At 36.5% G+C, this 23,702-nt stretch overlaps 1 protein-coding gene across 8 annotated transcripts in view; it reads left to right on the forward strand.

Moving 5' to 3' along the window:
• Nucleotides 1–23,702, forward strand: part of PCBP3 (poly(rC) binding protein 3) — a gene marked incomplete at its 5' end in the record, with an annotated part of 65,731 nt that overhangs the window by 20,661 nt on the left and 21,368 nt on the right. For 4 of the 8 annotated variants that reach the window (XM_083350357.1, XM_083350361.1, XM_083350358.1 and 1 more), the window contains 5 exons: nt 85–201; nt 1,092–1,223; nt 2,742–2,870; nt 4,954–5,028; nt 15,031–15,072. In XM_083350357.1, the coding sequence (XP_083206483.1) occupies nt 85–201; nt 1,092–1,223; nt 2,742–2,870; nt 4,954–5,028; nt 15,031–15,072 (495 nt within the window). Of the gene's footprint in view, nt 1–84; nt 202–1,091; nt 1,224–2,741; nt 2,871–4,953; nt 5,098–15,030; nt 15,073–23,702 lie in introns of all 8 variants that reach the window. The other 4 variants (XM_083350355.1, XM_083350356.1, XM_083350359.1 and 1 more) reach the window with 2 other exon arrangements.

A 23,702-nucleotide genomic window follows, 5' to 3' on the forward strand; every position in this document is an offset into this window, starting at 1 on the left:
GAATATAAATGGGATTTAAAAAAAAGTATACTATATTTTCAACATCCCCCCTATGTGTAACGAGATGTGGTCTCTCAATTATAGAGTGGAGCACGAATCAATATCTCAGAAGGAAACTGTCCAGAAAGGATTGTGACCATTACAGGCCCTACTGATGCCATCTTCAAAGCATTTGCAATGATTGCTTATAAATTTGAAGAGGTAAGAAACATCTAAGGAAATGTTTATTTTCTACTGACTCTTGGGAAAAACTCCTCAAAATGGTTTTTTTAAAAAAATATTATAGGAATAGTGACAATTGGTACACATGCACCAGATCTATCACTTCATTATGGTTTAGTTTGGGATCTGTCTGGAATCAAGAATGGTTCTAGTAAATACCCTACCTGAGAATTTTTTGTGATATAGGTATATCAGGGTATGTCAGATTGAAAAATATTTGTTTACTCAATTATACAGTCATTTCTTTCAGGAGATTAGCATTGCAAAATAACTTTAAGTTAACTTTAACTGTCTAATTGTGTCCAATTCTAGGGGGCACTACTCATCTCCATTTCTTAGCTGTAGAAGCTAGTGTTGTCTGAGGACATTTCTGTGGTCATTTGGCCAGCATGATTACAGCATGGAACACTGTTATGTTACCACCAAAGTGATAACTATTTATCTACTTGCATTTGCATAGTTTCAAATGGCTAGGTGGGCAGGAAATGGGGCAAGTCGTGCAGTGCTTGGGTCTTGAATCCAGGCGGTCAGCTTTCCAGCTGACAAGCTCAGCGCTTTTAACCGCGGAGCCATCAAGCTCTTTAATGTACTAGGGACATTAATACAAATTAGTTCTTTTAGTTTGTTCATATTCTGTTCCTTTGACATTGCCCTAAATGTGTAATAGTGGTAATGATGAAGAACTATTGTAAAATGTAAGATACAAATTTCCTAGATGTAAAAAAATCTGCTGGTTTTAACAACTTAGGCAGAAGAAAACCAATTCTATTTTCCTATTTGCTCATTCACAGTTCCACAATGTGATAAAAATGCTTGGTTTATTCTTATAAAGTACCAATCTAACTTCCTCCCTCCCTCCCTTCTTATAGGATATAATCAATTCAATGAGTAACAGCACAGCTACTAGTAAGCCACCAGTTACATTAAGGTTGGTTGTACCAGCAAGCCAATGTGGATCATTAATAGGCAAAGGAGGCTCCAAGATTAAAGAAATCAGGGAGGTAAGTCTCTGATTTCCCTATGTGCAGAGAAAGTTATTTTCTATGAGAAATAAAAGAAAGACTGGTCTCTAAACCTCTCTAATTCATAAATCTTCATGAAGTCAATTGTCATAAAGTGAAGCAGGAATCATTGAAAATCTTCATGTCTTTTGAGGGCAAGAGTTTCCACTTATAGAAAATTTCATTTGGTTCATCTGTGCTAAATTGAAATGGTGTTAATATTGATGACAAAACTACAATTATAAATATATTATTTATATGTTAAAAGAAGTAAATAAATTAGCTGGACATTCTGTGGGAATAACTGTCATCGATCTGTTCCATTCTGTTTTATATAACACTGTTGTGGAACCAGCAAAAATACAATACTAGTAATTTATTTTTATTTATTTGTCTAAATATGTTACAGACATCCATTCTAGTAAAATTTGGGTGATTTACAAAATCTAAACCAGTAGTTAAAACAATGAAAAATGTAAAACAAAATGGAAAGTCTGGATTAAAAACAGCGATAATAATAACAAGAAAATGTAATAGGAACCCCACAAATACATTAACCCCAAACCTGGAAACAGAGCCAGGTCTTAAGGGCTTTCTGTAACCACAAGAGAGGGGGTGCCATTTGTCTCTGGGGGAGGAGATGCTGTTCCAGTGGGCAGTGGGCAGGAGTACTGGAGCACTGGATGGCCAATTGTCTATAACAGCTGCATGAGACAATTGCCTGACTCTGCTTAATGGTACGGCTAGCCCAGGTTAGCAGAGTGATTTTTGATGATTTCAGATAATATACAATTAAAACATGAACAAAAGTATATTGCAATAGTTATTCTATGATATATAATCTTCTGTTTGGATTTTATGTTGAAAATTGCCTAGAAAACAGTAATCTCAGAGTGGCTAATCTGATCATGTTAATACCAATCCATTGAAATCTGCCATGGATGTCTGTCCATTTGGAGATTCAATTCAAAGGCCTGGATGGTTTAATCTCTAAAGCCAACCAAACGGTATTGGACCAGGCTACTGAAGTAGGATAGCATCCTACCCTCTCAATTCGTTGTCCAAGGTTTTCATTGAGCTGCCTCCATGCCTTGGTCACTGAAACAAGGAGGGAGGGTGGGGTAACTACCTGTGCTTATTAAATGCCAACCTGAAAGAGGCAAAATTGATGCCTATATTTATATCTTTTTAATGCCAAATTTATCACTGGGTTTTATTTTTTATTTTACTCATGCGCTGTTCCTACTCTAACCTATTAGCAACACCACTGTTTATCCATTATTTAGTTACCGTTTATTTTAGGTTTTTTTCATTTCCAAGAGAATGTTGATTCTTATGGATTTACACACACACACACACACACACACACACACACACACACACACAGAGAGAGAGAGAGAGAGAGAGAGAGAGAGAGAGAGAGAGAGAGAGAGAGAGAGATGAAAAGACAGCAAAGAGTGGTTATACCTGGATGTTTAAATGCCTGTGCAGAAAAAATAAGCTGTTTCCTTTCTTCAGTCTACAGGTGCTCAGGTTCAGGTGGCGGGGGATATGCTGCCCAACTCTACAGAAAGGGCAGTGACCATCTCAGGGACCCCCGATGCAATTATCCAGTGTGTCAAACAGATTTGTGTGGTGATGCTGGAGGTACAGTTTGTGACAATAGGGGTAACGTATAAAAGGAACATATGTAAATAACTGAAGAATGGATTGTTATTGGTTCTTGCCTACTCAAGCATTCAACCAATCTGGGGTTCAAAACAGCTCTGGATGGCTACATGAGAAAGCAATTCTGTGAAGATTTAGGGTAAAATAGTAGTTCAGGGAGTGGAGGCTTGCAATACCTACTAGCCCATTTGGTTTATATTGTCATTAAATATACTTTAATTATAAAAGATGGAGTGGGATATGTTTTTGCAGATTTAATATGAAACAATTATATTCTCCAGAAACCTAAAGAAACGGGAATGAAAAGAGGACTGCACTAATAACATTATTTCTATTTTTCTAATTCATCAATTTCCTAGTATTATTTGTATTCTTCAGCTCTCAAGGGTATTTCTAGCATCAAACCAGTACATGGTTTCCATTTGTCTCCATCCTCTACTTTCAAATGAAGCTCTCTTGATTTTAGAGCACTTTTATCCAAAAATAAAACAAACATTAATATCTGTTAGGTGATGTGCTGTGGAATTATCAACAGAATGTATTTCCTAGCATGTGAAAATCTAGAAACAAGAATGGGTGTTGATAATATTGGATTAATATTGGATTAATATTGGGGGTTGTAGGTGCGTTCATGTTTATGAAAAGATGTTGAAGAAATCAGTGCAAGGGCAGATTCCTGGTAGCTGACGTTAATGAGCAATTCTAGCTGCAATAATAGCAAGGTGCTTAAAACCTCACTGAAATCAAAAAGGGGCTTCCCCATTGTATCCCAAAAAGCAAGTGCTTTATCTTTTTTCATTGCAGATTTTCAAGGTAAAATTTCATGAATATTTCAGCTAAGAAAGTACCTAGATCCTTCTCCAGCATGTAAATTTTTTCATGTAATTAAATAACCTTTCTATGTATGACTTCATTATGCTCCATTGGCTCCAGGCCAGGGTTCATTATTTCCAGAATTCTGTTTTATGTTTTTCTTCATGAATTTCACTGTCTTGAACCTTACTGGTGAAATTAATGGTTGATACACTTGGTATTGTTTTTTGATCCTGCTAAGGCATCCTTAGAATATCCAAATATTGTGACTTGCATATGCAGCATCAGAAGTCACATTCATTCTAAATATTAGGAAGGAATTGAAAAATCAAACTATAACCATTGCATATGCAAGTTTTGAAAGAAAATAAAAATGATTCAAATTAATATGCAGTACATGAGAATATAAATAAGGTTCGCACAGTTAGATTTGACTGCCATGTGGAGGAGCAAATGTTAATCCAACAATAAGTAACTTTAGCACAGGGATGTGCGATTTTTGGTTGGCTTTCGAGTAGTAGTTAAGAGCAGCACTGCCCCCAAAAGTAGCAAATAAAGCCAGCATGGAAAACTTAATTTGATTTTATTTCTAGATAAATGTCATTAAATACACTTACTACAGTTACTTTCCAGTCATATATTTAGTCATTTTCTTCTCCTCCCTTAATTAAAAATTAGAATTGGGTAATAATTTTTGAAAGTCTCAGGAAGCCACATTCAGGCTTTTTGGCTACCACGCTAGATTGGTGGCTCTTTGGAAAAAATGAAGTGGGTGAGTGAGCTATATTACTAAATTATTTGCAATAGTTTTAAAAATGTATCTTGTGATTGTCCAAAAATACTAAAATAAAAGGGGCAGCTTCGTGGCAGCAGAAAAAAAATGGAAGACATAATTTGGTCAAAGGCTCAGAGGAAGCTCTTGGAAGTGGTCTTCAGGGGGCTGGAAACCTTGCAACCCTACAGTCCCTCTGCTGCTGTCTTAAGCAGGTCATCAATGGAAAGGAGAGCCTTTAATTTGTGCCCAGCAGTCCCAAGGCAAATGAACATCTGGCCACAATCAATGGTCCAATAAATGATTCTGCCTTTAGTTTCTGGTCTGGTAACAAAACCTTGCAGAGTTAACTTTATCAGTTCATGTTCAGTATGGTTTGATTTGTACATGTTCGGTTGCCCTCTAACACTCTTTTTGCTACCGTTTCAGGAAATGTGGTCTAATGTTCTCTCTCCCTCTCCTTGTCCCTTTTCCTAGTCCCCACCAAAAGGTGCCACCATCCCCTATCGCCCAAAGCCTGCCTCCACCCCTGTCATTTTTGCAGGTGGTCAGGTAAGAGCCGACCCACTTGCAGCCTCCACTGCCAACCTCAGCCTTTTACTGCAGCACCAGCCGCTGCCTGTTAGTCCACTCAGGTTTTGTTGCTTTTTCACTTGCATGGTGTCATCCCTTTCCCGTTACACCAGGAAAAGTGGACTCAAAGCTCTTTGTTTGCAAAGCACTGTGGGTAGCAACTGAATAAGCAGTATGAATACTGTCTGGTGCAACAAAAGGAAATAGGGGTCTTTATCACACAAGGCAGACTTTCCCCAGTCTTTGCTGAAATCACAAGACAAAAAATATTATCAACTAAGATCTAGAACAATAGATATATGTGAGCTGATTCTACATAAATTCATCACCCATAAATACAGCTGGGAGTTGGCTGACCTCACAAAAAGGCAAGGATACTTTATAAAATATCATTCAGAAAGAATTCAGAGGTTGCAATACATAGCAAATGGTCTGTCTTCTAAGAAAGGAATTGGGGGAAAATATCCACCAAATATGCCACATTATCTATTACACTATGACCTTTACACAGTATTTCAGTAAGATGCTGGCAAATAGAAGGAAAGTAATTCCTGTTTATCTTGTCCTAAAGGTTCATAAGCTTATGTTTATTTTTACATTCAGTATTGCATAATTTATTTACCTTTCAGTGTTCATGAAGCGCATGTAAAGTAAAAAGATACTTCAGGGAATCAGAGAACACAAGATTTGGAAGAGATCTTGGAAATCATTTAGTCCAAACTTCCAATTCAGGAATCCAGTACTTAAAGTGCTCCCACTTCTGTTCAAAGACTTCTGGTAAAGAAGCTCATCATCTACCAATTCAGTCACTTTCATTGTTGAACATTAGAAAATTCTTCCTGCTCTCCAACCTTGCCATTTAAACCTATTATTTCTTTTTCAATCTTCTGAAATGCCTCCAAATCTACACTCTCTTCCCAACAAAATGGCGACCCTTTTATCATGTCTTCCTGTAGTTTTCTCTTCTGTAAACTCAACCTACCAGTGCCTGCAACTGTTCCTTACTTCCAGGTCCTCAATCATCTCTGTTGTTCTCCTCAACACATGCTCAGGTTTGCCCATTTCTTTTCTGAAATGCAGTGACCTGAACTGAATGCAATAATTATCAGAAAATAAAAGGTAAAGGTAAAGGTTCCCCTGCACATGTGTGCTAGTCATTTCCAACTCTAGGGGCCAGTGCTCATCTCCATTTCAAAGCCGAAGAGGAACGCTGTTACCTTCCCACCGTAGTGGTCCCTATTTTTCTACTTGCATTTTTACGTGCTTTTGAACTGCTAGGTTGGCAGAAGCTGGGATGAGTAACAGGCGCTCACTCTGTTACGCGGCACTCGGGATTCGACCTGCCAAACTGCCAACCTTCTGATCGACAAGCTCAGCGTCCTAACCCACTGAGCCACCGTGTCCCTCTTATCAGAGAATAGAGAGGAAGAATTGTTTCTCTTGATTTAGATGCTACTTCTGGTGATGCAGTCAAGTACTATATTGACAGTTTTGGCATCACATTGTTCTATGTCATGTGCCAACACACTTTCTTTCTGCCATACTGCTATCCAATATAGTAGGGGTCTCCAACTGGTCCATGGACCAGTACCGGGCCGCAGCATGCCAGCAACTGGTCTGCACAAACAAGCAAAGCCCCATCTGTGGGCTGCTGGCAGCACCCAAAATCATGCACCCTCTGGTCCATGGAAAAACCTCTCTCCACAGAACTGGTCCCTGGTGCTCAAAAGATTGGGGACCTCTGCAATATAGTCCGTCTATCCTATACTTGTGCCTTTAATTTGCATTTATCATTGTTGAAATTCATTTTACTGATTTCTCTCCATTCTTCTTGCCTGTCAAAGTTCTTGTGACTCTTGGTATTTTCCCATAAGGTATCCCTTCTATATTTGTATAATTTTGTAACTTGTCATCTATGTCATTTATAAATATTAATTAATTTATTTGTATCTCGCTTTTATTTTTTACAAAAACTCAAGGCAGTAAACATGTCCAACACATCTTCTTCCTCCTATTTTCCCCACAACTACCCTGCCAGGTGAGTTGGGCAGAGAGACAGGAACTGGTCACTCATCTGGCTTTCACGGCTAAGGGGGGACTTGAACTCTGGTCTCCTGTTTTCTAATCTGGTGACTTCACCACTAGACCAAACTGGCTCTCAAATATATTGAACAGAATTGAATCCTGCAGTTCACAACTTTGGCATTACTTTTCAAATGATGGGAAAACACAAACATACAGTTGTTGAGAACAATTATGCAACCAGTTCTGTAATCTACTTATGGCAACATAGTCTAGCCCTCATTTTTCCATCTTCTCTACTAAAATTTTATGGGAGACTTTGTTGAATGTTTGCTGAACTCAAGATGCATTACTACAGCATATCCCCATGACCAACTAAATGGTTAGGAAAAAAAATATCAGGTTGCTGAACCTCATAATTCTTGATAGGCCTCTGCTAGCCTTCCAAGCACTGCATTCTTTCCTAAATGCTCACAAAATGCTTAATAATCTATTCCAAAAATTTTCCAGTTTCAATATCAGGATGACTAATCTGTAATTCCTCAGGTCCTCCTTTTTAATTTTCTGAAGATATCAGCATTTTCCAGCCTCCAGTTCTCTAATAAAGTGCCTGTCCTGCTCCATATTTCTGTTTTAACACAACAGAATAACATCGAGTCAGCCTCTTTTTCTTCAGATCGAGGAGGCCCACTGCCAGGAAAAAATGGTAGAATAGCCAAAAAAGCTCTTTTTACTGCTTTCAACTTCCCTTGCAAGCTGAAGTTAACTTTTGCAATTTAAACTTGATTTTAATATTAACTACTTGCTAATACTTCTTGGAAATTACAAACCACTTTCTGTTTTCTATATATTACATCTTCAACATTTAGCTTAGTCAAAATTACCCAATGCACCCACAACAGTTTTCTAAGCTGCCCATTTTTTCCTCTCATTGGAATGATGTGTTATTGTATTTCCAGTGCTCCTCCTCCTGTTCTTCCTTTGACCTAAGGATTCCTGTCAAAGCAATCAGATTTAGCATTTCTCTCAACTTGTTGAAATTAACTTTTAGTGTACATTTATGATTAACTCCAGTCTGTTTTTGGAACACTTGAACTCCCAGATTGTATCAACATTCTTTCCAAGGTTCTCCTTAGTTTTGCATCTTCTGTTCATTAGGATCACCAGTTCTCTTGTCTCTTCTTCAACTTTCTGGAAAATGAAGCATTCAGAAAAACCAGAGAAGAATTTTGGAAACTTTGCAGTTTTTCCTGAAATTGTTTTTCAACACATGTCCAGGTAGTTAAAGTCTCTCATTATTAGCATTTCTTCTAAAATTTGTCACCCTAAATAGTACATTTTTTTTGACTGCTTAAGTTTTGTATTAACTTCAGAAAAACATCCCAAGTCCACCAGGGTCTACTTGAAATACTTGCATCACCCTATCTTGATTGTTAGCTAATTTATACAATAAAATGTATCTGGATGAATCTCAGCTTTCCATATAGCAAGTAATTGTACATTCTCATTTAATGAAATAAAATGTTTGGTTCCAGTGGCCAAATAAGATTAGTGCTTGAAAACAGGAAATATAATATTTTAAGACAAAGTGAATAATGTGGTTGACTCACTAACAGACATACGATCTGAAATATATCCATAGCTAACATACAACAGAGCCTCTGGCTGCTTTGAGCTGAGGAACACATCATGTGGGGAGTTTCTTCTCTGAAATGCTGCTTTAATAATGGTCTGGGGCAGGTTGGATTTGGTAGCAATATGAAAGAAGAGGTCCAACCATGCAAAATTGTACCTATGTATTTTCCTTTGCAACTGACAGAGACTTGAGTGAGTCAACAGTAAATTATTCGACAACCCCCAATCATTTGTTCTCAATCTAAATCCTTTGCCTCACTAATTGACCATTACTAGCTTACCTAAAAATTTAACACCTTTGCAGTCCCTTTGTTATAATTGTATATTAAAAAGAAACAAAATTCAATTTTGAAGAACAAAAATGCTAAAATGATCCAACCTATTATAATTGGAAATATTTGTTCAGGGCAGCCTTTTCTCTTAAGTCTCAGTCTGTTGAAAGAGCTTTGGGTCCAACTTTTGCTTCTCAAAAGGGAGAGTGAAACAGAAGGAACTGATATAATAAATGAAGTATAAGTCCATTGAGTAAAAATTGCTTCAAGAGAAGGAAACAATTAGGGATCTCCATCACTTAATACATTATGTTATATGGACTCATTTAGTTGGCTAAAGGAGGAGGTGCAGGAACATCAACTTTCCTGCCTCTTGCAACAGCACCATAAATAAATATTCAGTATACAATAGAATAATAACATTACCGCTACCATTTAAATACAAGATATTCATATGGTATTTTCATACATTGGTATTTGTTGGATTCTAAGCTTAAGGTCAGAATCCAACAAGCCTCAAAAAAGAAAACACAGCATGAGCCATCTGACAGGGAGATGCCATAGCTAGATTTTCACTCAACAACTGACATACCAAACCATTTTAGCAGTCATCAAAACTGATTGTCATAGGCTCAAACATAGGAGTCAGCCAACTAAAAGGTAGTTTTCATTCAGGTAACAAATTTTTTCAGGGTTGGGAAAAAAACACATTAGGCTATCTGCAATTGAAGAGAAACCTGCAACTAGGCAGTACATTCGTTTTGGCACAGGAATGCAAAGATCCCATAAATGAATCATCCTGCTAATAAAAAATACAGTAATACAAAAATAAGACCTTTGTCCATATGTCATAACCTGTGTGAAAGGTTCTTGTTTCTTTTATCTAGATTTATTTTATTTATTAAAAAATAGCCCTTTCTTATATAACCCAAAAGGTTGGTGTGTTGGAATGAAAATAGAGAATTACTTTGCTTAATGCAAGGTAACACACTTTTCCATTGGTGACATCTTTTTCTGTTTAATTGGTGTCACTGTCTTCAAACAGGGCAACTGATAAAATATAAGTATTAAAACAAAAGAGAAATAAAAAATAGATAAATGCATTGAAAGTGAATCCCTCCGTCTCATCTCAAGCACTGATCACTTCTCTGCAGTTACAAGTATTGAACCCTTAGTTAAGAAACCGAGTTGGTTTGATTTTGAAATTCAACTAAATTTTTCATTCATTTTCCTCTGCTGTCTTTACTCTCCCTTTATGTGTGATTGTTCATCTTTCTAGTCTATTTAAATGGAAGTGTCTTTAAATCACTTATGAAAAATGCTTTCCTTTGGCACTTTTATTGTTGCTTATAAAGTGTTCTTTATTTCCTTTTGTTAATAAAAAGAAAGTTGTTTTATAGTTTGCAAAGTTTTTATTGATAAATCCCCAATAGAGAAGAAGCTAAAAGAGAAAAATGTCTGCTCCTCAATGGAAAGAATTAATAAGAATTAGAAGCTTAGGGGTTTTGTGACTGTGGTTGTTTTTTTACTGTATTCTACTACCTTACATACATCAGTGATTCTGTCTTTTTCACAAAAAGGATTAGAAGTGTGTAAAACAAGCATATGTGGAAACGTGCTAACATTTTTATCAGCCAAACAAAGATATATTGTTTTTTACTGGGCAATATGTTTAAGATCTAAACTTTGGTAGAGTCTAGCCCTGCAAACTGGACCACAAAGGAAGTATATGAAGCATCTTGACTAAGAAATCTTATAGCAGGTCCTTTTTTATGAGGCCATAGATTTGTTGTTGTTGTTAGTTGCGAAGTTGTGTCCGACCCATCGCGACCCCATGGATTTACATTCCATCTCACTTGTCTTTGAGTTTCAGAAACAGAACATTTGACTGTAGATTTTTTAGAGCTGGGAAATCTTAAATAAGGAAAATGCAAAATTCTATTTAGTTCAGCCACAAACTCTTAGGAAATAAAATGTTTTTCTGCCAGACTTCCTCATTCTTTACAATGGAAGTATTCATACCTATACACTGATTACCATCATAGCCTTTTTGTGAAAAGTTGATAATAATGAGAAAATAATAATCTAACTATTGAAAAAGATACTTCATGGAAAAACTCAACCTTATAGTTATTGACACATTAGGCAGAATAACAGATTAAACACATTTTTACAATAGCTAAATAATTTGGCTATATCAAATATGAATTAGAAAACTACCCCACTGGGCACTTTATGATATTACTTGGAAAAAGGCATATGTTCCTCAATGAGACTCACATTTCCAAAAAACAACAGGAAAATAAGTGAATTTTTGTTTGTTCTCTGTATTGTGTTATTCCTTGATGAAATAATAAAAGTGAAATTATTTTGTCAGTGCTGATTGTGTTTAAGTGGTGCTCCAGATGATGATTATTATATTATATATTATATAATTATATTTTATAATTATATAATATTTATGTTATTAATCAAATTTATGTGGCTGCCCATCTCATGGAAATTAAGTCTGAAGGCATAAAACAAACCAGTAAAAACAGTATATGAATAAGACAATTATTAGTTAAAACTATTATATAATATTATTAATAAGAATGATAGAAGCAGACCTAAAACAGGTAAAGAGAATAATACATGGTTGGATGTAAATAATAAATAAACCACCTCCAAGTTCACCCATCTCCTGGGTCTCAAACCTACTGGGTCACTGGGACCTGATGGTTTACATCCCAGAGTTCTGAAGGAGCTGGCAGACGTGATCTCGGAACCATTGAACCATATCTTTCAAAGTTCTTGGAGCACCAGGGAACTATCAGAGGATTGGAAAAGAACTGATGTCCCAATCTTCCAAAAAGGAAAAACTACAGTCTGACACCAATACTTGGGAAGATATCTACATGGAGGGAAGTAAGCAGTGGGGTACACCAAGGTTCCATTTTAAGCCCAGTACTCTTTAATATCTTCATAAACAAATTTAGATGAGGGAATAGAAGGGGAACTCATCAAATTTGCACATAACACTAAACTGGCAGGAATAGCCTACACCCCAGAAGATAGGCTCAAGATCCAGATGGATCTTAATAAACATGAACACTAGGCCCTACCTAACAAAATGAAATTCAATGTAGAGAAAAGGAGGATTTTCACTTAGGCAAGTAAAACCAAATGTACAGGTACAGATTAGGTAAAACTTGGCTTAATAGCAACTGTGAGAGGGATTTTGGAGTCCTAGTGCACAATCACTTAAAAGAACTGTGGTCACGCAGTGGTTAGACTGCAGTATTGCAGGCTAACTGTATTTAGCAGTTCAATTCTGGCTGGCTCAATGTTGACTCAGCCTTCCATTTCTCCAAGATCGGTAAAATGAGGAGCCAGATTGTTGGGGGAAATATGCTGACTCTGTAAACCACTTAGAGAGGGCTGTAAAGCACTATGAAGCAGTACATAAGTCTAAGTACTATTGCTATTGTAAAATATGAGCCAGCATTGTGTCTCAGCAGCAAAAAAAAAACAGTGTAACCCTAGGTTGCACTAATAGAATTAGGATCACATGAAGTATTAGTACCACTTTATAAAGCCTTAGTAAGACCATCCAGTTTTGGTCACCATATTATAAAACATATGCTGTGGAAAGAGTGCAGAAAAGGGCAACAAAGATGATTAGGGGGCTAGAGGCTAAAACATGAAGAACATTTGCAGGAATTGGGTATGTCTAATTTAATGAAAAGAAGGACTAGTAGTGTTCCAATAGTTGAGGGGCTGCCACAAAGAAGAGGGGTCAACCTATTTTCAAAGCACCAGAAGGCAAGACAAGAAACAATGGATGGAAACTAATCAAGGAGAGAAGCAACCTAGAAATAAGGATAAATAAATAAGGGTCTCCCTGCTTAAACAGGGGGTTAAACTAGAAGACCTCCAAGGTCCCTTCCAACTCTGTTATTCTATTCTGCTTAGTTTCAATGTCACCATTCAACAATGAAGCTTAACATATGGTACCAGTATTTGCAATCTAACTGATGTCGCAGCATTGTTGCTTAAAATTGGGAAAGGGATGATACTAAAGAGCAGAACTGAAGAGAGTATACAGGTCTTGAGAGATCTTCAAAAGTTTAGGACTAATAATGCCAGACTTATATCTGGGGCAAGAAGATACCACAAAATGGGTGCCACAGCAGAAAAGGCCTGTAGTCTAGGGCCTATCAAATGTAGCTCTCTAGATGATCAGTGACATGTCTGACATAACATATATAAAATCATATAATTATATGAAATTATATAGTATCATGTTTGCTTGCTAATCCAGTGTAAAATTCTGTCTAGTGACCAGCCACATAATTTTATTTAATAACCAACTGGAGCATCACTTGAACATCATTGGGATTGAAAAAAAAATATTATAATTCAATTGTAAAAGGCAATTTTACTTAGAATCCCTGACATTCTGTAACAATATCTTTAATACCATCAAATATCATCTGCTTATCCCACATCCTTGGGAAGGATTTGCGAAATTTAATCTAAATATCTGGCTAAATGTGTGAATATCTAAGTATAGAGAGGGAACTCTGGTCTTTCAATATGTCTTGGCACATGTCAGATGTCAAACCTTACCTTTTGCTTGGCCTATCAACAGCAATGTTGCAATGGATGGCATCACAAACCAATCATTGTTTACACTCACAACTGCATGCCTATTGCCAGTCACAGCAATTTTGCAATATAGGAAATTATGGCTATCCAAGGCTTGCACAATTGAATCCAGACAAGCAGTTCTCTTAGAAAGGATGGGAAATGTGCACAATCAGGGCGCAGTTCCCCTTAGCTAGCTCTGGTGGTCTTTCCTTGAAGTCCCCATTGCAAGGTTTATCAAAATTGTTATTTTTTTAGCTGAGAAATCCAGAAGGAAATATTGATCTGTTCCTAACCATTGGCTAAGACAAATGCCACCCACCACTATCTCTGTAAGCAGCCCAAAGCTTAATTGAGATAAATATTTATTCTTGGTAGAAGTTAGAGCAGAGAGAGAGAGAATTGGGGACATGCAGTAGCTGTTTCAGAAAGGACTTTTGTTTACCTCTGAATAGAGCATAAATATGGCAGAGTCTGTGCCAAAGGCTCTCTCCCTCTTCCCTAATGGAGTTGTAAAACAAGTTAAACTTGAATTAAGAGGGAACACTTACTTGTGTAAAAAGAAAGTAGGTATTCTTGTGGGCCTGGTTTATAATAGTTTAAGCTTGGCCTGGGAACAAATGGGAACAAGTATCTTTTTGCAAGAGGAATGCCTGGTTAACTGTGCCATTCTTGCTATGCAAGGATAATGGTGAGTCATTTCCCAGCTGCCAGTCCAAGGTCTCTGTTCAGCTGCCAGGTACTTAGGTGAGGTCATTTCACAGGGAGTAACTGAGAGGACTAGTAAGAGTGTAACTACTTACTTTTTTCATTCATACATGGACCACTCTTAATGGAAACTCTTTAATCTATTTAGAGAAATTATTCAAACATTTTCTCCCTCCAACACTGCCCCTCAAAGTAGATGAAGAAATGCTGTAGAGTGGAATGAAAATTAGCTGAAAGGCCTACATTAAAGGGAGGAGGGGATGAGCCTCAGGCTGCCTGCTTAAAGAGGGGAGTGAGGCTGTGCAACTGGTATTTGGAAACACCATCTGGTCCCTGTCTTAGCTTCCGGCTTCACTGTTGGTTGTTGGTTCCTGCTTGACTTTCACTTGCTTGTGTGCCAGAGCCAAAAGCTTAGGAAGGGTAGAAATGGTTAATTGCTAACAACATTAGAAAATGCTTCATTGGGTAAATATATTTTTAGGGGTTCAGTTAAATTCCAGTTTATTATATACTTTAGGCCTAGACCCACTTTATAGTATAGCATTATATAGGTATATAACAATGTCCTTGATGTGACAGACAGACTCAAATATTGCAGACTATGGAGGGTCCTAACATATTGTTGCTATGTCGATTAGTGATACAAGTTCAGCATGAAGTAAAGCCTATAGCAACTGGTCACTGTGTCAGTGTCTTACACTGCTTTTTTTTCCAGGCCTATACGATTCAAGGACAATATGCAATTCCACATCCAGATGTGAGTTTCTCTTTATTATTTGTAGATGTATTCTATGTTACCTGCATGCTTTGTCAAATGAGTAATATTAATATTAACAATTAATATTAATATGCTTTTTTCAAAATAATTGACTCAATTCTATTTCTATTGAGGACTTGGCCTGTTGTTAAATTACCAAAAATTTTCTGTGCTATCCCTTTACTAAATTTTTTGTTCCCTGATATTAGCCATTAAAGAGCCTTTCCTTTTATTTTTTTTCTGCCATAGAAATTGCTGATAATGAAATAAACAACCTGTTTCTGCATCTTCTTATTTTATGATGTGGTTATACCCAGAATCCTTGCTATTTTCTTAGTCTTTGTTTATTTATTTAATTTATATTCCACCTTTTTGCCAAGAGCTCAAGATACTTTACATTTCCTTAGTTATAATGAAAGGGAAGAGAGAATTTCTGCTGATGCTGAATCCCTTATTTTTAGAATTTGGGGGAGGGGGGGAACAGTTCATTATTGTTCTCCGGTTGTCATTCCAAAACAGAAGTGGGCATCATTATTTGTTTTATTATTTATATCTTTACTAAAAATATTTTTTCTTAATAGCAATAGCAATAAGACTTATATACCGCTTCACAGTGCTTTACAGCCTTCTCTAAGCGGTTTACAGAGTCAGCGTATTGCCCCCAACAATCTGGGTCCTCATTTTACCAACCTCAGAAGGATGGAAGGCTGAGTCGACCTTGAGCTGGTCAGGATAGAAGGAATTGAACTCCTGGCAATGTGAGCAGAGTTAGCCTGCAATATTGCATTCTAACCACTGTGCCACCATGGCTCTTACTTTATGTTCCTTCCTTTTTAACATAAAAAATCATATAAATAACATCTGAAACAACATTTGCAAAAATGCTTCTCATAAATGAGCTTAGTACCAAAACTGTTGTCTCTTTCACTGCAAAATGAAGATTATGAATGAGTTTTATTTAGGCCATACTATGCTGCCAATGGATGCTCACACTGAATTTTATACAGGGAGGGGGAAAAAAATCTAGGCTTCATTTTTATCTGTTTTCTTGCTTATGTATTTATGGATGGAAGAGAAAATGTATAGCCTAAATATTGGGAAAGTGAAATTAATTACTGTTCTCTGATGAGAAATACATTCTTAGGAGAAATGTAATAAAATATAGTTATAAATAACAGTTGCTTAGAAAATATCTATCTGATCAACTGCATATAACACTGAACGTATTAGGAGATATATACAATACATAAAAATATGGAAGATATGGAAACATGTTCAACAAACTTAAGCCTGTTTCTCATGCATGGACTTTCAACATGTAGGGATGGAAAATTGATATGTCTGACCTGCCCCAATCTGATCCCTTAGGAAAGAAAAGCCTTCAGCTACATTTGGTTAAAGCAAAGGGTTCTGTTACTAAGAGTGACGGTTGCAGTAAAGTCAAGCCAGCTCTGAAATCCCTGTGCTTGCTGGATGCAACATAAGGTGTAGGTTTGCCCCCAGCCCATCCCTCCCTCCATGACCAGGCCATTTCCAGCCCACCACAGCTTGCCAAGATATTTTGAGAACTCAAAGATGTTTGGGGACAATCCACATACTTCTCAGGGTGCCTGGCCATGAGATGCTGGTGCAAACAGGATTCAGCTGCCCTGGTCCTTCTCACCTTTCATTCCCCACTCCCAATTTCCTATCACATACACACAAAACTTTATTGCCCTTTTATCTTTCCTTCTTTCATTTCCCCCTTCTTTTCCCTTTCATCCTTCTCCCCTTCTTCTCTTTAGGGCAGGATGCCTGTGAGGACCCCCCAAGCCAAGCCAGGCAGATCTGACACCAAGTTTCAGAGACCCCCCATTTCAACCCTGAGCTACAAATATTCTCCTTTAAACTATTAATTATCTTTTTATCTCTTTGCTGGTTTTACACAGTAGTATAGCTACCCATAATAAAGAACTTTGCATGAGGGCTTCAGGGTGATACAGAACACTGGACAATATGAAATTAAAATTTCAAGGTTAACCACATAACCAATCAATATACGGTACATCATGCAGCTATGACTCAAGGTCTTTCTTCTTCAGAAAAAGATCCTAATGATCATTATTTACAAAGGAGGAGGGGAATCTACTACCTCTCTCCTGTAGTTTAATAAAATTTTACAAGTTCTAAAACAAATTAGTTTAATAAAATTCTACAATAAAAATAAGAAAATACCATGGTCCAAGTGTGTTTATAGCAGTAAGTGAAAAAGAAAAGTGATATAGCTATAGCAAAAACTCATTACATTTTAATAATTTATTCTCAGCTGGTTCAGTCCAAAACCAAAAGAGAGCAACAAACAGGAGATAATAAAGAGCAGATCAGTCCATGGAAATCAATGTCATTATTTCTCAAATAAGAAATGTTATCACATCTTACAAAGCACATCCTTAACCAGAGAGAGCAACACAGAACACTTTCTAGATGCAAGAAATCTCATCAGTTTAGAAAAACTTCAGTTGCTAAAGTAAGATTTTATTGATCACATGTTTCAGTTTAGATTGTAATCAGTGAAAACAGCACAATTCTTTGTGCTGATTTTGAGCTTTTTTCTTAGTTCTGGCCATTGTTGTCTGATTAAATGTTTATGCATAAATCCAAAACATTGGTATTAGAGAGCTTTAAAAAGGTCTTTTTTATAAACACAATTATCCATCTCAAATTTTGGAATATGCAATTGATTGAAATTCGTTTACCTTAATCCCTGCAGTATTTCAGTACAACCCAGTTTCTGGTTCTTTTTTAAAAATGCACAGAATTCCAGGACTGTTAACTGAGATTTAATGTAAAAGGTTTTGTAAAATGATACTTATATTCATTTTCAGTCTTTCAGACATCTGTAATATATGCATATTTGTATATTTTCCCTAGTGTGCTGTCAAGAGTTAAGTAAATGAAGGAAAAGAGATTGTGGGTTTTTTTATTGTTGTACATTAGGTATCTGTAATTAATTTGCTTAACCAAATGATTACATAAGTGGTTACCCAAATTACATAGCTTCTAGGGAATATATAACATTTGCAATCTGGCTTTAGAAACAGCGGATTGGTGGTTAAATGTCCAGGACAGTTAGCAGCCCATACTTCACAAAACAGAAAAGTTTACACTGATAGAAGTGTTCCAAGGAGCTAAAACTTTTCTAACTTTGTTGCATGCTGCCCAGTCACTTGATTGTGAGATGGGAAGCTATATAAATATGATGAATAAATAAATAAAACCAGAATTCTAAAACAATTTCTTTTTAATGAAAAATTATTTTGCATCTTTACTAAAATAAAAATCATACCATCTTCTTTCTTTCCTCATTGTCCTTATATAAGAAACTTACTATGTGACTAACTGATGTGTAAATATAAAGAAATGTTCAAGGAATAATATATACTCACTAGAGCCAGTTTTGTCTAATAGTTAAGACTCCAGGCTAGAAAGTGGGAGATCATGAATTCAAGTCCTGCCTTGGTCATGAAAGCCAGCTGAGTGACAGTTAGCCCACCCTTCTTCATAGGGTTGGTGCTATGGGAAAATAAGAGGAGGAAAGTGGGTTGGATATTTTTGCTGCCTTGAGTTATTTGTAAAAATAATAAAGGTGGGATACAAATAAATAAATGAAATGAAATAAAAAATATGCACACCTAAAACTTCTTTTTGGAGATGAGCAGTTCACTTTGGATCCAGAGAGGGACCATGCATTATTTTTCCAAAACTTCAGTTTTTTCTTATGTATGATAATGGTTAAATCACTAAATTATTATAACATATTTCTGTTTTGTAGAATTGGATGGAATTTAGAAGCCCAGATACTATCTCCATAAAATCCTATAAGTAGGAAGCAGTTTGAAATACTGAGTATTTAAAAGGGCAAGCCCTTCTCATCAGGGATTACTATTATAAACCTGCCCTTTGGAATTTCTAAAGGTCTGGCACAGATATTAGTATGATATGATGAATAAACAATAGCTTTAAGGTTTTAACAAATGTTCCATTGGGTCCCAAGTTCTAAAATTCTTGATGGAAAAATTAGATTACATTATAATACTGAACAGTATGTAATGTAGTGCATGAGAATCTATAAACATGAATTTTAAAAATAGGATTTCTTTCCCCATCAATACAAACAATTTGTAGTATCTTTTACTATATCCTGTATATGTGCATTATGGACACACAACTGAAACTCTCAGATATGTATTCTACTCTTTCAAACAATTGGGGACTGTGGGTGAGATTTGGAGAGACAGAGCTCTTTCTTGCTCCCTGCTTCATGGACCTGAGAAGTGGACAACCATGTTTTCTGGTTACCTGCAATTCAAATACCTGTTTTGTGGTCTTTAGCCCCTGCAAATTTGGTACCACCAAGTAGAATTCCCTCCCACACAGACTGCAATCAGAAGTCTATTCTGACAATTGTTTACAACTTACAACTTCTCCATTTTATGTTGCCTATGTACTATTCAACGTCTCACCTTCTGAAAATGCATGAAATACAAATGTTCTATTTATCTCTCTCCCATCTGATTTTTTTTATCTTCTGTGAAATCCATCTGAAATACGGACACTGCATCTGATGGCAATAAAGACATAGTAGGTTAGCTTGGTTGACGAAGGAGGCTTTTCTGTTTCTCTGGTTTTAAGGGTCACTTGAGAGCCAGTTTGATGTAATGATTAAGGCATCAAACTAGAAACTGGGAGACTATAAGTACTAGTCCTGCCTTAGGCATGAAGTCAGCTGGCTGATTTTGAGCTAGTTATTTTCTCTCAGCACTAGGAAGGAGGCAAAGGCAAACCACTTCCGAAAAACCTTGCCAAGAAAACTTTGGGGATTTGTGCAGGTAGTCTCCAAGAATTGAACATGATTGAACAGAAGGGGGGGGGGGAAACAGGTTATTTAAGCCACTGAGTCCAACTGCCTCTTAATTTAGGAATTCAAATTAATATATCCAAAACTGAAGATGATAAGATAAGATAAGATAAGATAAGATAAGATAAGATAAGATAAGATAAGATAAGATAAGACAAGACAAGACAAGACAAGACAAGACAAGACAAGATAAGATAAGATAAGGCAAGACAAGACAAGACAAGACAAGACAAGATAAACTTTATTGTCATTTTTTTACTGTGGGCACAATGGCACACATCAAAAATGAAATTTAGTTGTCCGCTCTCAAAGTGAAACACATACATGACACACACCTAAACATAATGTCCAATAAAGAAGTGCCCACCAACTCCTTGGATAATTGGTTCCATTATCAAATACTCTTTGTGTTAATATTTTTTTAAAAAAAAGTTCAATCAGGATCTGCCATCTTGTTATGAAATCTATTGCTCTGTGGAACACAAGAAAATACTGTGTGATCTCTCCTCAATTACCCTTTCTAAAGATATGTCCAGCTTCTTTAATTTCTCTAGTCCCCTCATCGTCTTCATTGACTTTTTTGGAGTCTGTTCAATTTCTCTGAATCCTTAATGTATGGTACCCAGAAGTAAACCTAGTATTTGAGGTGGAGATAATAAAATAGAATGGAGTAGGTGACTTCCTGTGAATTGCAAACTAAATATTTGTTGATGCAAACTAAAACTGCATTTGCCTTCTTTGCAGCCACATCACACTCTTGGCAATGAATTCAGTTTGCAATCAATTACTAATCCAAGATCTTTTTTGCAAGTAGGTATCCCACAACATATATTTGTGTATGTGATTTTGTTTCCTAAATGAAGAGATTTGCACTTGTCTATTAAATTTCATTTTGTTATTTTCAGATCATTTCTGCCACCTATCAAGATCATTTTGACTTTTATTTCAGTCTTCTAGGATATTGGCTATCCCATCCAAGTTTATATCTGTAAATTAGATAAGTTTTCCTATACCTTTGCACTCAAATCATTAATGAAATCATTAGCAAAGAATAGAGGATAGAGAATTAATCCTTATGAACCCCATTTGATACCTCTCTTCAGTTTGATGAGGACCCATTGATCAACATTCTTTGAAGAAGTTTGAGTCACTTAGGAGCTGTCATGCCATTCAGTCCATATTTAGTTAGGTTGTATGGTAATTTTAAGCCATGGTTAAGTTTAACTAGTGAACCAGTTTAACTACTTCATGGTTAAGTTTAAGCCATAGTTGAGTTTGAGCCAGCTACAAAATGTCCTGCCATTCAGGCCATGCTTAACTAGATTAGCATATCACTGAGTAATTAATCAATGCTTTGTTGAAGTCAAGATAGATTGTGTCGGCAGCATGCTCACGATCTATTAAGGAAGCTTCTTGTTCAAAACATTAGGTAAGATTAGACTGGCAAAATGTTTCAAGATCTTTAGCATTTGCTCTGGGATTTTCCCTTGTATTAGTTTCAGACTGAGTGGTCTGTAATTTGCTGGATTTTCCTTTTGCCCATTTTAGTAGACATGGACAATGTCTGCTATTGTCCAGTTATTTGGTACTTTACCAATTCTCTAGTTTCTCGGATATAATAAATAAAGAGCCTTGGTGGAGCAGTGGGCTAATGCCTCCTTAAGTAACACCAGCTGCCTGCAATTAGTGCAGGTTCGCATCCCACCAGGCTCAAGGTTGACTCAGCCTTCCATCCTTCCGAGGTAGGTAAAATGAGGACCCAGATTGTTGGGGGCAATTAAGCTGACTTTGTAAAAATGCCGCTTGGGGGGGGGGGTGAAAGCCCTAATAAGCAGGCATATATACATAGAATGAAGGCTACTGCTAAGCTTGTAAGCCGCCCTGAGTCTTCGGAGAAGGGCGGGATATAAATGGAATTAAAATTAAATTAAATTAAATTAAAAAAAATCAGCTAGACCACCAGCCTCCTGACCATGTTTCTATGATTTTCAAGATTTAATCCTGCCTCTGCATCTGGTCCTATCAAATGTCCTGGTGGAACATATAATTTCTTGTAGGAGAGGAAAAGGCTGAATCAAATTCATATTCATTAGCCGATGTCAAATTTGAGACAGTCCTGTAAAGATTTGAAGAACACATTTTGTTGGCAAAAAAACCCCACAAAACCAACCAACAAGAATCATCCAAGAATCATGCAACCTACTGAATCATCCATGGATTTGTTTTCTTTTCAAATTCCTACATATATGGGATGGTGGCTTTTGAAAGCAAAATCTTCCCATCTTACCCACAGTGGGTTTGATCATAAGTGTATATTCCCTCCAATGTACACAACCATAACTGAAATCAGAAGGGCAGCTGTGTTACTTCCTGTATTTGTTTACACTTCATACTAAACTAAACTAACCATATTATGGCTTAGCATGGTGTATGAACCTACTGTATATTTTAATCTTCCAGCAAAGAAGCTCTATATCTCATCACTTTACTATAAATTAAAACCATACTTTGTTGATTAAGCTAGAAAGATTCCACAGACAATCTTCTGGTTAAACAGCAATAACCAAATCTTGGTTTGTTTCTTACTTGTTGTTCCAAAATTCCATGGTGTACACACTACGCTGATCTAAAGAATATCCAGTTTGTGATTAGGGACAGTAATGGTTGCATAGACAAAAATGAATGTCACACTTTTGAAGAACACATCATTTTCTTTCAGAGTACTTCATATAGAAACTTAAATGGTTTAATCTCTTCCCCCATCTTTTAATTTATTTCAAGACAAGATAGGTTATAGGATGCTATTTGTTTCACATATTTTGTTTGCCTGCTTGGTTGACTAATAAAAGCTCTTCTTTTCAAATTCCTTGTAACTTTCCTGTCTTCTTCAGCCTCTCAGGTATTCTGGTTCCAATCTTTCATCTGAATATTACAGCACTAGTGTCAGACTTCCCTGCACTCTTTCACTCAGATATGCTGCAGGAGCAGGAGTTTGGGATTTTTGCTTTTAATCTTTCCCCTCCTGAATTCAAAAGATCAGAACCTCACAGTTTAGCTGGCTGGCCTGGATGGCTTTAGGGGAACTTCCTGCAGCCTATTACTGTGTTGTGTAGGGAGTTTCTGTAATGACATCAGAATCTAATTATCATCTTGCTACCTCAGGCTCTTACAGAGCATGGCTTCAAAAACAGATTTGGTTTCAAGTTGTTTTGGTGTTTGAATAATATTATAGATTTGGCATAAAATATATTGGAATTGCCTTCCTCTTTGTGAACAAGTTATTAAAAGTCTAATGCTAAAAGCACAAGAAGGGATGAACAGGATCTGAAATACATACCTATTTTGGCCAAAACACATACTGGACTTTTCATTGGGGTCATCTACCTAGTTATGAAACTTTCAATATTTTGAAGAAACTACCAGTTCCAGGTCACAGCTCCAGAAGCACTCATGGTCTCTATGCAGTAGAACCTCTTTGGGAGATGATAATCTCACATCTACATATTCTCCTATTTGGTTCAGGTTTTGTGATGAACATACATGTACAATTTCATCTGGAAAGACACAACACCAAAACTAGGCTGCTGTGTTTCAGATCCTGATTGAGCACATCTGCCAGAAATTTGACCAATTATAATTTCCCAGGCCAAGTCCTTCTATAAAACCTGTATGTTGCCATGATTCCACATGGCTTCCTGATTTCTTTCTTAAAACATTACTATTATAATTTTGT

Source organism: Vipera ursinii (assembly GCF_947247035.1).
Source record: "Vipera ursinii genome assembly, chromosome: 1".
Classification (NCBI taxonomy): domain Eukaryota; kingdom Metazoa; phylum Chordata; class Lepidosauria; order Squamata; family Viperidae; genus Vipera; species Vipera ursinii.